The sequence below is a fragment of the Varroa destructor genome, unplaced genomic scaffold (assembly GCF_002443255.2).
Source record: "Varroa destructor unplaced genomic scaffold, Vdes_3.0 BEIS01000007.1, whole genome shotgun sequence".
Taxonomy (NCBI): Eukaryota; Metazoa; Arthropoda; class Arachnida; order Mesostigmata; family Varroidae; genus Varroa; species Varroa destructor.
Window position 1 is genome coordinate 20,035,813 of NW_019211460.1, and position 14,587 is coordinate 20,050,399.

At 43.0% G+C, this 14,587-nt stretch overlaps 1 protein-coding gene across 2 annotated transcripts in view; it reads right to left on the reverse strand.

Moving 5' to 3' along the window:
* Nucleotides 1–314: 314 nt before the first annotated feature.
* Nucleotides 315–14,587, reverse strand: part of LOC111254554 (uncharacterized) — a 38,009-nt gene continuing 23,736 nt past the window's right edge. The window contains exons 2-8 of one of the 2 annotated variants that reach the window (XM_086974706.1): nucleotides 8,412–8,953; nucleotides 7,547–7,757; nucleotides 6,804–7,182; nucleotides 4,527–4,604; nucleotides 4,164–4,303; nucleotides 2,449–2,694; nucleotides 315–1,801 (exon numbers count right to left, since the gene is read on the reverse strand). In XM_086974706.1, the coding sequence (XP_086830832.1) occupies nucleotides 2,543–2,694; nucleotides 4,164–4,303; nucleotides 4,527–4,604; nucleotides 6,804–7,182; nucleotides 7,547–7,757; nucleotides 8,412–8,953 (1,502 nt within the window). In that variant the 3' untranslated portion in view covers nucleotides 315–1,801; nucleotides 2,449–2,542. The remainder of the gene's footprint in view (nucleotides 1,802–2,448; nucleotides 2,695–4,163; nucleotides 4,304–4,526; nucleotides 4,605–6,803; nucleotides 7,183–7,546; nucleotides 7,758–8,411; nucleotides 8,954–14,587) is intronic. The other variant, XM_022815504.2, reaches the window with a different exon arrangement.

The following is a 14,587-nucleotide window of genomic DNA, read 5'->3' on the forward strand; positions in this document are numbered from 1 at the left end:
GTGCCCTTATCCTTTTCACTTTATGTACTTTGCTAGCAGCTATCGACAAAATCTCATCTAGTAGCACAATTGTATTATAGAAAACTATTGCCGCTGAATATATATATATATATGTATATGTATATATATATATACATGTATATATATATATATATATACATATATATATATGTATATATATATGTATATACATGTATGAGAAAATATACAAGTACGGAGGTGTATATATATATCTCCGTATTTATATATTTTCTCTCGCCACTTAGCTAGCTTTATGTTTATTTACTTCATCAACTTAATCATCATATATCACGGTCTGAAAATCCAGCACATTTAACATTTTATTATAATCGTATTATAATTGTGCAGTCAGCACCTTATTTACGTCTTTCCTCCATTTCTCGCTTTCTCTTCCCTCACTGTAAAAACAGACTATAAAAAAACGTGGAACAAATCAAACGACGAAGTTGCTATCACTTCATGATACGTGGAGGTCTTGTATGTGACATATTAGTGTGCAATATACTTGGGGATCTTGTGCTCGGTGAACGTGTCCTTTCGACATATGAATGACTAAACAATTGGCCCTCCTTCTACCTTCCTTAGACAATTTCACGCCTCACAGAAGCAATCTTCTTTTCGTTTTTAAAGTTATATCCTGAGGGATCTAACAATAACCTTAGGTTTACATATCGTGAACGTCCCTATGCACGAGTAAGATTTTGAAAATTAGTTAGTCGACTTTTCAAAATACACCATTTTGAGCCTGCCCGACTAAGCCAAGATAAAGCTATCCGCAAAGTGCAAGTAGGATCCAGGTGATACGAATGTTAGCACATGTTCCATCCCCGTTTCATGAGAGACATTACCTGAGATCTGACCTTGTGAAATTTTTTTAAGTAAGCAGCTATCCAGTCGTGCTGCCAAAAACAATTGTGGTCGTATTATTATTTATGTCATCAACAGCATCTTGTCCACCATACATACGAAAGCACTACACCTGCTAAATACAGGACGCAACGAAGGATCTCTCAGCAATCAAGCCATTACCACTATCGTTAACGTATCAGTATGAAACAACGTAATTCTTAGTAATCATTTGTAGTTAATAGTATGCTTTTATCTCTCTGTCTGTCTGTCCATACTTCTACCGCTTATCGACTGAAGGTGTAGCGTCACGTATGCAAATAAATGGCACCCGTGTTATCAGTCGTCGACTGTCCCATGTCAATGCTGATACCAATCGTCATGGCCTGGGAGAGCGTAAGGCCATTCAACAGCTGCTGCTGCTGCTGCTGCTGCTGCTGCGAATCCTTCTCCAGTTCATCTCTAGCGCCGACTATGATGCTGCTGGGACTGGTTCCAGCTGCCGTGGCTACTGCGACCAGTTGCTGACAATCCGACGCAGCCTGGTAACAACTTGTGCTAGTGGCGACAACGGGCGGTCGGAGGAGTTTTGCCCGTGGCGATGAGGTGCTCAGAGCGTGCTGGCTCAATAAGCTAATGCTTGAATCGATAGGCGTAGATATCGTCTGCTGTTGTTGTCCAAGAAGGCCAGAGGAAACGCTATGTACAACTGTATGTTGTTGTTGCCCCTCAGCCCATGGGCGTTCTATCGTCTTCAGTATAGAAGTACCTGCGCTGAGTTTAACGAAACTTACCGCAGGACTGCCTTCGCTGCTAGCGCCGGAGTTTGTCCGGAAAATCGGAATCATTGAACTGGATAGCGTGGCCGGCTCATTCCCTCGACATTCCAAGCCGCCATTGCAATCTGCAGGGTATGCGCCACAACAACTGCAACCTGTAGGTTTCAATGTACCATATTGTTAGTTGAGTGCCTATTCGACTTAGGCCTTCCTTAGAGTATGGAGACGTATTTTTATCATCACTCATTTGTATTGACTACTGGAAACGATCCTGAAACATTCGTTGGGCTGTGAACCTAATTTCAGACAAAAATGCTTCCAGTAAATAATTCTAACTAGGAAGACCATTCAAAGATCGTGACTCAAATATACAATTATACTTCTAAGACCCGTATTTGCACCAGGATACCCAAGCACACTGTTTCATACGAACACATCCGCTGTTGCTCTTTCTAGCAAACTGACAGGCGATCAATTGCACGATAAACCCCTTAGGAATATGCAAAAACAAGATTATTTAACGACAGGCTTCGTGCAGACCATACGTAATATACGGGTGCTTACGCTCAACCTAAGCAATCAACGTAATGATTAATTTACCAGAGGTCGATGAAAGCCCTATTTACAGTCGCTCTCACAATCTTTTTTACCTACTACACAAAACTCTAGTGTACGAAAGTAGGCCAAGTGCACCGAGTGAAGCATAGTAAGGTGTTGTGGTTTCCGCGCAGCTGTCCCTGTTCGCTTAATCAGCGCGCATGTTTGGCTATAACGATACGGGGGGTTGAGGGGCGAAACTTACGCGCATGCTGGAGAGCCTGCGATGCGCTGCTATCCTGCAGCTTGGCGGCTGAGAACGAAAAGAGAGAGATCGCATGGCCAGCGCTGGCTCTGTGTCACCGGAGACGGACACACGCTGCATACATCATGCAAGGCAAGGCCACTCCGTAAAGAGCACGCCACAAGTCTACCAATGACAGTGATCTCATTGCTGCTGAACTCAGTAGACTTGAACCCCCGCCCTGCATCGCAAGGGTCGGCTGATCACCTGGAACAGAAACAGACGCAGACACAGCGAAACAATAGCGAAATATAATCACTGATTTGTAATGTCTATGCAAATCAGAATGTTTGCGGCAATCTATAGGAAAATTACTCACACCATCAAGTCCAACAAAAGAACACTTTGCCAGATGAATTGTTAAAGGTCGACACGGTCTAGTTTCTCTTGTGTGACTTGGTTACTCTGCATTGGCAAGTGCGACTCGTTTGTGACCCCCGTCTGAAACGTAATCCTTTTTTCGTGGGATCTTAACAAAAATGAGCTTGAAAACGAGATCAACGTAAAATTGAAATTCTTTTCAGCGGGTTACTAGGTTTAGCTTTAGCCTCAGCAAGCTAACTGCACTTTGGGATTACACTTAATTTATACACAGAGTAGATACATATTAATAGAAAATATGCTATCTACCGCAGCAAGTCGACAATCCGACACATGTGTAGAATTCTGTCACCTCTAGATAGGTCTATTCTATTTTGAACGAAAACCTGGACCACATAAGCGAATTTCGATCTTTTGGGCGTTCCCTAGCTATTTCTCTTTTTCCATATACATACTTAGGTAGGAAGTAACACAGTGGTGTTCAGTTATGCAGTAGTAACCGTTGCCACCAAACTTCTTAGACAGTTCTTCCGCGACACTGGCTAACCGTCACGAGCAAAGGTACTTATCTCTTTTAACTTTTGTTGCAGTTATTACAGCCCACGCCGTTACGGGCACCTCACTTCTACAAGCTTCCCAGACTTCTAAACCTAATCGAATCAGTATGTGTGGAAGAGAAGGTACAGCTCAATCTAAAGGGTATCGCACAACAGCTGCTGTATTGTTATATTACGCAAAGGCCCGCCTCCTTTCTGTTCAGGAAAAAGGAGTCGGGAGACCTGGCAGTTTTACTTTTGTTTGCCTTACGTGAGATCGCCCGAACGAGTCAGGTATATCCATACAGAGGCAGCAGCCTCGGCACTGTAGCAGTTACAAATATGTAACTGCTACAGTGCCGATGCTTACAAATATGTAGGACATAACATGCGGGGCCTAGCTTTAGGCTGACGAAGAGGTCTAAACCCGGCAAACTTCGGACCGATGCGACAAAATTCGAATACGGACTTTAATGTGTTTGCGAGCGAAGAAGGTACCGTTAAGATGTTAACCAATGATTGATTTATGATAGTGCTTGTGATTGCTGAAATTGTTTTTGCGATTAATATGATAACGAAGGCAATCACGACACCAGTGGTAGCTTTGAATTTAGGAGAGACAGTGTCACGGAGGAGTCCAGTGCCATGTACCATCATGTGGTCATTAGTTTTCGTAATCTACTGGTGGGTATATGGTCACCATCACCTAGGGCAAGTACTTATGTGTCTGGTGTTATATGAGAGTGCAGTCTACACCATGGTTGGCTGCTCCTCGGGCAGGCCGTTCTCACTCTGATACATGCTTCACAGCTAGCTCACCATTAAGCACATGGACGGTGATAGTGTCGGGCTCGGCATTTGAGGGCCGACACGTATAATTTCCCGAATGATGTTCTTGCGCTCGTGCAATCGTTACCGTCGACACGATAGAGTCACCGTTGTTACCAACTCCGCCATACCTGAAAAGAGAAACGAAGAAAACAGACAAGACACCATTGGCGGGCGCTACACTGTAATTGACACCCATCAACTGTATCATTGACGAAACCTCGCCAGTTCTTGACCGCCAGATTTTGGTCTGCCATAACTTGGCAAAAGACCGAGAAGCATAAACCTTAGTAGACAACAGGGCTAGTTTTGTGAACCAACACAACTAAGCTGTTATTTTTCCGTAATACATACATATTCTGCTGACAGCGATGTGTACCGGGTAACTGACGTCTGGTTGATGAGTCAGACTTCGGAGCTCTGAAGCTTGCACTGGAGCAAATGCAATTTATTGTAATCGTTATTCTTAAAGTGAAATTACCCTCGCGGCGTTTCTTCATTCCGCTACACCCAGTGCAACAAAAGCTGCACAAATTGTACGTTGCGTTAACATAAAAAAATATTCGATAATATTTGTTTACGCGTTTGCCGATATTGCTTTGATGCTCAGTACACACACGTGAATGACGCCAAAAAACAAAGAGAAAACTGGCACGATCTGAAACCAGCCCTGCTTCAGTCTCGTTCCTTGATTGGTTCGATCTGACCGCACTAAGTATTATTTGACCTTATCTCGCTGCGTTACCCCTCCACCATCATTTATAACCCTGATTCTCCTTAGAGTCCACACAGTCTCAACCCTAAGTGAAATAAGTCTGGTTTGCTTCGGTCGTAAACGGCCTTTACTTATCGTTTCATTTTAGGACGCCACCAGGCCAGTACTGCCAAAGTACTGCCGAACAGCGCCAACATCAGTCAAAGAAGTAACAGCCGCGGCAACGATGGCAGAACCCCACTGCCCCACATTTGCCAGCGATGCCATTCCGATGCTATTCGAAAGCAGCAGTGCCAAGCCTCCTTTTTCAAGTAGCACTCGGAAGGCGTCGTCTGCTTCTATCTTTGCCACAGTTACTCCTACAGGCCCACAGCAGGTCGTTTTTACCAGGGTTAAAAAAAACTGCTGTTCGTTATGCTCCCGTCTTTTTGTCTATCTGCATTCGCCTGGCTAAGACTGTTGCTGCTTCTATTGGTGTCATTGACGGCACCGTTTGTCGGCCTTGTCGAGGCCGTTGGGGCTCACGGCACCCGTTGGTAACCGACGGCCATTAAACAGCCAATCGTATCTGGTACCTCGCCAGTGTCCCGCAGTACTTTTCTTGCCGCTTTCTGCTTGGCCTGTGGTTAGGCCTCATTTTCCCGCACGGTTGCGGTGTCAGAAGGCTATCAGGCCCAGCTGGCGAAGTTTACAAAGGAACCAGAAGAGAAACGAGGCTATGATACTACCCGCACAACGATTAGCACCACTTTAGCCACCGCAGCCATACCCATCAACAGCCGTGGTGACGTCGGGGGAGACAACAACAACAACTCTGAAGATTCAATGGACGCAGCAGAGTGAAAAAGCTAAATGTGAAGCTTAAAATAATCAGAAAGAATAGGCGAATTGACAGGCGGACAACGTTCGACGATAGCAAAACGAACTTAATAATAAGTTTGGGTGCTCAGACATGTTAACGGCCACTTATGTTAGTGCTACTCAACATGGCGCCCGCTGGCCGTTTAAGGGGTTTAAAAGGCACAACCACACGTTATTTATAAATTCGCGGGTGTGCGTGTATGTATAGTTGAATATTAATTCGGACAAATGCCCATTGAGCTGCAACAGTATAAAGTGCATATTTCAATTACCTTAGCGTAATTGTAGGATCGTCTTTGTGGAATCAGTCAGTGGGCAAGCAGTTATAGGCAAACAAAGTAAGATCGGTGTTGCTTTCATTTAGGCCACTTTTTGGTTAAGCCTTAACACTTCTACACCTGCACATGGTAGAGATTATGAAATAACCAGCAAACACCATTATCAAGCCAACGCGCCTTGTCATTCGTATGTAACTTGATTCATATTTCACACAAAACTCCCTTTGAGTAGCCGTCTGTTTTGACACACAGCATCACATATAATGCAATCAAATACCAGCTGTTGCAATGCCGCAGCCCAAATGCGCAAGACCAACGGAATGCTGCGCCGAACTTGGGTCGTACTATTATGGACATGCACTGGGACGTCCTAATTACCAAAGGCTACAGACTAAAGCATTGTGCCCTTTGCTTGACTAACTTCTGTGTCAATGTGTTTGTATGTATTAGTAGTTTAGGCATAATCCCCAACGCCTAGCCAGCCGCCAGTGTCGAAACCTGTAATAGATTACCATAGCACTTTTGCTAGATATGCGTTGACAAGGCTGTCAAAGTTTGTTTTGCAACCGAACGCTCTAAACTTTACTTTAGTTATCCTAGACGTAATAAGAAAAAACTCGTATTCAAAATATACGTTACTGAATCCATGATAGTTTTCAGCCGAGCCTGACACGAGCGATAAGTTCTGATGGGTTGTCCTTTTCTAGTATTACTAGCGAAGAAATTACGATAGAATGTATATAATTCGTTTAATGCCAATGCACTCCCATAACCCACCTATGCACCCTTGCCGATCGATCATAGTTAAGGACCGCTCCGTTGTGGTACCAAAACACATGAAACACGTTCCCTTCTTTACTGTTTTTTCGGGCCCTACTTCCGCTGCCGGAACTGCTGCTTATGCTGTTTGTATGATCTTTTGCTTTGTTTACGCTAGATCGACCACTTCCCGACAAATCGTCCAATCGTTTAGTGCTTGCGAGCGACCCGCCACTCAGCTGGTTTTGTTGATGCTGCTGATGTTGGTTGGTATGATTTTTATTATGATGCCCCACGTAGGCCAAGATACCATCTCCACTGAGTACGCACGTCAAATTGAGCACGCTGCCCGTGTTGACGTACAGCTGTGGGCCGCCGGAGATTTTAGCACTTCGCGCTGAAATCCGAATTGTTTTGAACACGTAAAGCATAAAGTAATTGTACGGTTATTAACATGCCGTAAAACTTGGCATAATAGTACTATAGATAATTATTATTATTATAATAGAGATAAGCTTTTTTCTCTCTTTCTTCTTTTCCAATTTGATATCCAGTGTGTTATTCTATGTAGAAGTATGTTCCATTACCAACGTGTCGTGAAAACAACACATGGACTCCTTGTAGGTAAGCAATTTTTTCCACATTACCATTATTGGCTAAATAGTAATGTAAAAAACAAGTACAGTAAACCTGTAACACGCGTTTGCGTATTTAAGGAATATCACTAGAGCATGAGATGATAAATGTATTTCTAACCTCACCTATGACATTAAGGGTGACTTGTCGGCTGATTTTAGGTAGCGTGCCGACTTGACATTCGTACACGCCAGAATCGTCAGCCGTTGGATAAGCCAGCTGAAGCGTCCAAAGATCTGAGCCTGCTGTGTGTATGACGCTAAATCGCGGGTCCTGGGTGTATCGTGCTAGTCCAACGCTTAAAACATTTAGATCCTTACGTCGAATCCACGACACCTAAAAGAAGAATGCGGTAATGGGCAAGTACGCCAATCATGAATTATGTCGACGTATCGAGTATATTGTATTTGTCCTATATAGTTCTAAGTAAGCTATAAAATCTTACGGCAACATCTCACCAGAGCCAAGAGGTAAACAGCTAGAAACTGAAAACAACGATAGGTTACGTGAGATCGCACGACGTCGCTTGGTGCACCGGGTCCAGCACAACCACACTCGATATGAATGAAACTCGGCTTGTCTGTTACTGAAGAAACGGTATCAGCATACTGATTTTACTCACGTGACTCGCAGGTGGAAAAATAAGATTAACGGTCAAGCGATCAGGATTACATTACACCTTTAAGACGAGATACACTAGCCTGTCCAGCTGAGCTGGAGGAAATAAAGTGTTACAACTTACAAAAGAAGAAAGCTAATAATAGCTATTTACAGTCGACAGTATCGATCGTTTTATCAACTTATACGATTACTAGAGTAGCAATCATATTCTACAAAATACATATAGTTACTTCGTGGCAATGTCTCTCTCATCTCTATATATACTTCGTGACGCACCACAAAACATTGTACTGTTATGACACTATAGGAATAGCTTCTACATTAAACGCTAGATACGTGTAATAATTTTGCTAATACTACAGCACGAACCGTTCTATCGCCGAGATTAGTAACCGCGCAGGGTAGAAACGCAGGCTTGCCAATCACCGCCGTGATGACTTCATCCATCGCGGAACTGTCAAATGCTGGAAAAGCTCCCCCTGGTCCACTGGCGGCAGCAGCAGCAGTGTTAAAATTGGGGCCTCCTCCGCCAGATGTACCCAGAGCAATACTGTATTCGCCGTGGCCACGAATGACACTACCACCACCCCTGCCTGTGCCTCCCGTTTGGTCAGTGTCCCCCAAAGCCGAAAACGAGGCTAACGGGGCACCAACATTGCGTTCACTGTTCCCCCCAGTAGCCACTGAACGCAAGATCAGCCTGTTGTTGCCAGACCCACTTGTTCCACTGGGGGAGTTCACGTTGGCGCCTCTTCGTCTCAATTGCTGCGACGAAGTCTGCGGTAGCAGTGAGTGCGATATTACGCCGATGTCGAGGTCAGCATTTGCCCGCTGCTGAGGATGCCGATGTGATCCAGTAAAGGCAACAGGATTTCTACCAGTTCGAACTTTGCCGGCGAGGGCGACCGCTCCTGAAATTGAAGATAAACACAGCAGCAGCAAAGGGCGAACAGGGAAAAAAGGATAGATTGGCACAAACGATAACGGTCATGATAATGAGTAAATCTAGTTAGATACGAGCTTGGCGTTCAGAAGGGCTAGTAACCAATCAACAGCAAATCAGACTGCCAACAGCAGAAAGAGGGGCCGCATAACAGCAATAGACTCGTGGCGCCCAGTGAAACAGTAGCATAGCCTTCGGTTGTAGATGCTGCGATAAAGAAGAACGTGCTATAAGCTGATAATTAAGCGAGAGAAAGATCACTATGGCAGTAGGGGAATAATCCGTATGCTTAATGGGTATGAACAATAAATATGCTTTACTAAATGTTTGGTGAACTAACTGCCCAGTAACCAACTACAAAAAGTTATCTGTCGGTAGTCATTTTGCGTTTACCCGCGCGCTGGTACACGCGATCCATTTCAACGAATTTGCTGGAATATTTTGCTACATCGTCCCAAAATCAAAAAGCGTTGCGGCTCACTGATTAGCAGGTCGGTAAGGCACACAAGGTGCTTACTAGGTAACATCTTCCATAGATTACGTCGTGTAGCTACAACGAATTGATATGTATCCACAACTGCAGCATTCGCTAGCTAGTTCTTGTACTCCAATCGCAATCGATATTAGAGCCTCAACCCTCAAAAAATCGGCCGCAACGTATTCGCTACGTTAGGCCGATTTAGTCGGTGAGCTCACTGGGTCGTAAGATTAATCATTATGTTACACCTTAGACGGAACTCAAACATCCTGCTACTCTTTGAAATTTGGTATCTGTTTGCATCGTTTTAACTTTGATAGAAAATAAAATCAAATCTTTCGTAGCTATCAGCGATATCCAGCCGAGCAGGCGGCTAGCGAAGAAGTGCTAAAAAGCACTATATATATATATATATATATATATATATATAAACAAAAAAGACCAACAACCCTAATCGAACGCCGTGGTAGGCCTAGACAAATATTTGGTCAACGTCGCGGCCGACTGTTTGAAAATGAACGGTTTACTATAAACGCTCTCATATCATTCATTTAGGCCAAGCTAACACCGGCCCCTTTCCTGTGTTGCTAGAAGAACGTTCGCTCGCAGTTTGGTGGCTATCAGAAGAGTTTCTTCCGTTTCACAACGCACCGTGAGGAAGAATTTCAGCCTTATTTCCCCTGATCATCCTCAGTCCATAAGTCTAAGATTATATATATATATAATCATTTTCGTCGTATCCACATGTCTGTTTCTAAATATGTGCGTGTTTTTAGGTAGAGAATTGATTTGTTATATCCGTGTTCATCATGAACTTGATAAAACCCTGAAAATAGAAGCAAAACGATACTCGAATATATCGAATTGGCTGCCGACATATGCTGATACTCCTATATATTGCTTACTGAGGTGCTTGTTAAGGTAGTAGGGTTTTCCAGGGAGCTTTCCACCAAATTCTTCCTTCTTTTCCACATCTTAGCTAGCACGCTTGTACCTACATACAACAGTTGTGCACATTACCCTTTCAAAACTTGCTATTGGTTACGGGTACGATGCCCTTGGCCGTTCGTCACCTTTTCCGGAAAAATTAACACGGATCCGTTCACATATACGCATAACGATGTATATAGTTATTTCCAATAAAATGTTCATATCAATATTGTATTAATACCTCTACACTCAAGTGTACAATAACGTTTCAGAACGTCACCTGTAATCAACCTGAAGATCAGATCTCATGTAGAACGTATTCATATGACGCCAAAGTTTTTAAGTCTCTGTTCGATGTTCTAGTTCGGAGCGCTGATCCAATTAGTCATCGAATATTTAACAAAGATTAGTTGATAAGGTTAAATATTGAAAAATTGCCGATGTACAGATATTCTACTTCCTAGCGGACTTCGAACGGGGCCGGACACCATAGTGAGACTAGAATGCGTACGAGAAAAAAAAAGGACAGACTGCACTCCATTGCTTTGTTACGTTAACGGATGGCATTAACAAGCTGCATATGCTAAATATGTTAGAAGTTTTGGTACAACTAAACCATCTGTATTCGTTTGCTCTGTTTTACGTGCCCACGTGTCCTTTTCTCCTTGTTTCTTATGATTTTAGATTTAAAGGATTTTTATCAGTTAGAGCAGTAGTAGTCAGCTTGTACTATGATTATTTTTACAAATGAGTATGGCAAATTACAATTAAAAACTTATTTGTTTTGGGGAAAGGGAGCGACGTAGTTATTCCTTGCTGACTTCTGATGTGAGGTTCAGTTCAGACATTTTGCACCCATACTCACGGGACTATCTAGCCATGGCATAGAAATATCCTCGTCTGAAAATACTTTGCTAACTAATGATAGTCTGCATGTTATCGAGCGTATCATCATTGCGGTACACCTCCTTTTTCCCATATTACTCTTCATAGGTCAACCCAGTTCCAGCTTCATCTACGTAGCTTCTAACTCCGCCATACATTTCAACGGTCCGTTGTCTCATTAGCAAATGTCTCCTAGCTTTTCAAGTCGGGCCAGCAAAGCCTCGTAATCGATACAATTCGACATGTAACATATAATTACTACGCAAACATGACTGACATAAAGATAACCAAAGAAAGGATCGTTTGAATTCGTGCGATGCCTAGGTACGCGGGTTTGCCCCCGTCCATAGACCCCATTACGAAAAAAACGTCCGTGAGTCGGGTTGTACGTCGGCGTTAATACGCGCCACGGCAAACGCATCGAAAACCAATTGGCCGGTAAACACTGAACGATGCATCGATGAGATTTGAACTTCAAATTTGTTGCATATGTTGGACCTTATCCACGCTGTTGTTCAACGGCCGGAGAACCAACTGAAGCTCTACATTTACCATATCAATAGATGAGTGACGCAAACTCCGGTAAAGAGCTTAACGTAATACTCGGATGATCATAATTGGAGGCACGAAATGCGCTTTATATTATAATTTGTCGTATGAAAGTACTTCGGTTTTAAGCAACTAAGTGGCAATTGCTTTCATACAATGTGGCATGACTTTGAGAGAACCAAACATGTTTTGTATTTACTATCTATTTTTGTAAAAATTGTTGTCTCTTAACGATGTAATTGGGCAACATCGTGCGAAAAAGGACTTGTTGTAATACAACGTTATTATCGACTATAAGATACGTACACAGTACATGCAACCCATGTATCGCAAAGTAACAAAGGTGTTCACTTCTCCGCTTGAAATCGTACAGGCCTAGAGGCGTCTACCCTCGACAAAATGCAGGTCCTTATCCTCTCATACTAATACAATTGAAGGAAAGAATTTTTGTCTTCTTATATCACGATTTATTTAACGATTCCCCATAAAAGTGTTTATTACGTACCTGTGTACTGCTCGTTATTCGTTCCAGCTTTCAAGCTACAGTACGGGACATATCGCAGTTATTAAAATTACTAACCGATGTCCTGCAGTCTACAGGTGTTATTTGATTCAAATGTAATGAACGTGCGTTTCTACGAAATGTTTCGTAGGGAACCGGTCGGGATGATATAGTAATGAACATTTCGTGACGCAAGTCCATACTCTGTTGGTTTTTTTCTCTCGGAAATGAAGACCCAACTCCATAACTTGTAGGATAGAGCGTTGGTGCGGAACTGACCAGCGGATGGGCATTTAGCCAGCGGCTTGATAGCGGCCCGTTAATAATAACCACGATATAAGTGACTGGATTGAGCTATGTCACAGCAATAGATCAGTATTGCAAATCAGTTTGGAATTATTAATAGGCCTATTTTGAGGATTTGCGAATGAAGATAATTGAAAATGCTTCGGCAAAATCTCCATCGAGTGAGATTATCTTCTTTAACTATTTACAATAGACTTGTGTTCAGAGTTTCTTTTATAACTGTTATAGATTATGTATGACATCATAGCATTTACTTACGTTTGTGCCATTCTTCTTTTTGCCATTGCGCTGCTTCCGGGTCAAAAAACATGTCTGCTGTTGTATATCTACAAACACGTATACCGTGTGAGACCAATATGATTCTGCTTGAGATAAAAGCATTGTTAAACTTTTAGCATCACGGGTTGCCATAATAGTACCATCTTAGTAAATCAATTTAATTACCCCTTACTGTTTTTTCTACGGATCTTGCTTCGAAGCGGATCTTCTTTGACATTGGCAGTGGTTACTCTTTTCAATCTATTTAATTTATATAGGTGCCCTTTAATCATAACTAATGTAATGTTTATAGAAATAGATGGTATTTGACCTTCCCAATGTTAAACAACCACCTGATTAAATAAGTGACATACATAGGTACCATGTATGTTCAATTCAATGTGTCATGGAACCTTTGATCTATTATAGCAAAGCGCACATATAAAGTTTGCTAGCGTCTTCGCGTTTCTTTGTAACACCAACAACTCTGCCATATCATTGACGTTGTCTTGTACAGAGGTTGACTCCGTATTAGTGGTGTGGGAGACTGACTCCCCCAGCACTAGATCACGCAACTCTTTGTCATCGGGCGCGTTGTTGCCCACAAAACACTGCAACTAACCTGTCTAATTTCTATTGCAGCCAGTTTGCAATCTTTGATAGTTTCTCTTTAGTCTGTTCCTTCTTTGCCCTTTTGCGATTTTTTCACACTTCGTCTTTTTTTTATTTCCGCTGTCCTGCCTGAAGCGACTGGTGTCTGTAAATCAATGGTAGTCGATCTTATCTGCCTTGGCGTGAAAAGACAGGAATCAGGGCGGTTCCCGGCATGTGTTTCCGGGATATGAAGTGGCTTGAAACGCCCAGGCGATCAGTCCCGAAGTTGCCACCGCTACGACAGGGAACCAGATGACTACTGCGACTTCGGCTCACAGATTGTAACCGAATGACTGAGTGTTGAGAACGTTTCGCAGCAGGCTTATGGGTGTCACTTGGCAGCCAGACAAACTCAAACGAGTTCAGAAAATCGGGGGCATTAAAGCATCAGGCAGGGAGAGGAAAGGGGTGAACCAGCCAAAAATGGCCTACCATAGTCATCGTCAGGATAATGGCGTCAGTTCGGCGCGGTAGTGTACCCCTTCTACGTAATCAAGATATATAGCCCGCCCGCATTTTTGCCCTTTAGAGGCTACTTACGTCTCGAGATACCCCATCTTTGCGGTAAATGCGAGGATTGTATGTGAACATACACGAAAAAAGCAAGTCATTTCTGGATTTCTCTTGTTTTCAGCAGAAATGTCACTGGAGTAGTCAGAACTTTAGCACGGCTACCGAAAGTCTAACGCTTGAAAAGGGGAGCCAGAAGTTAGAAAGCAGGAGTCGAAGTAAAAAGCAAAAACTTATGATATTGTCACTACGCCAGACGATGTCAGTGATGTGATGCTTCGCAGCCAATATATCGACCACAATAAGCGTGGTTGGACACCATGGCGCATGCCTGGTATTTCCATCTTGCGTATCATCTCAACTCTCCTGCTGAGAAAAAACAATCTAGAGACAGCAACTACGTAAGCCTACTCAAGACTCGCTTTCATTCCTACTTTTAGCACCCGTCTCTTCCACGTTGTCTGTTGACCGCAGACGTATAAGCAGCCAGCAAGAAGTGAATAGACGCTACCTACTCAATCAACATAACG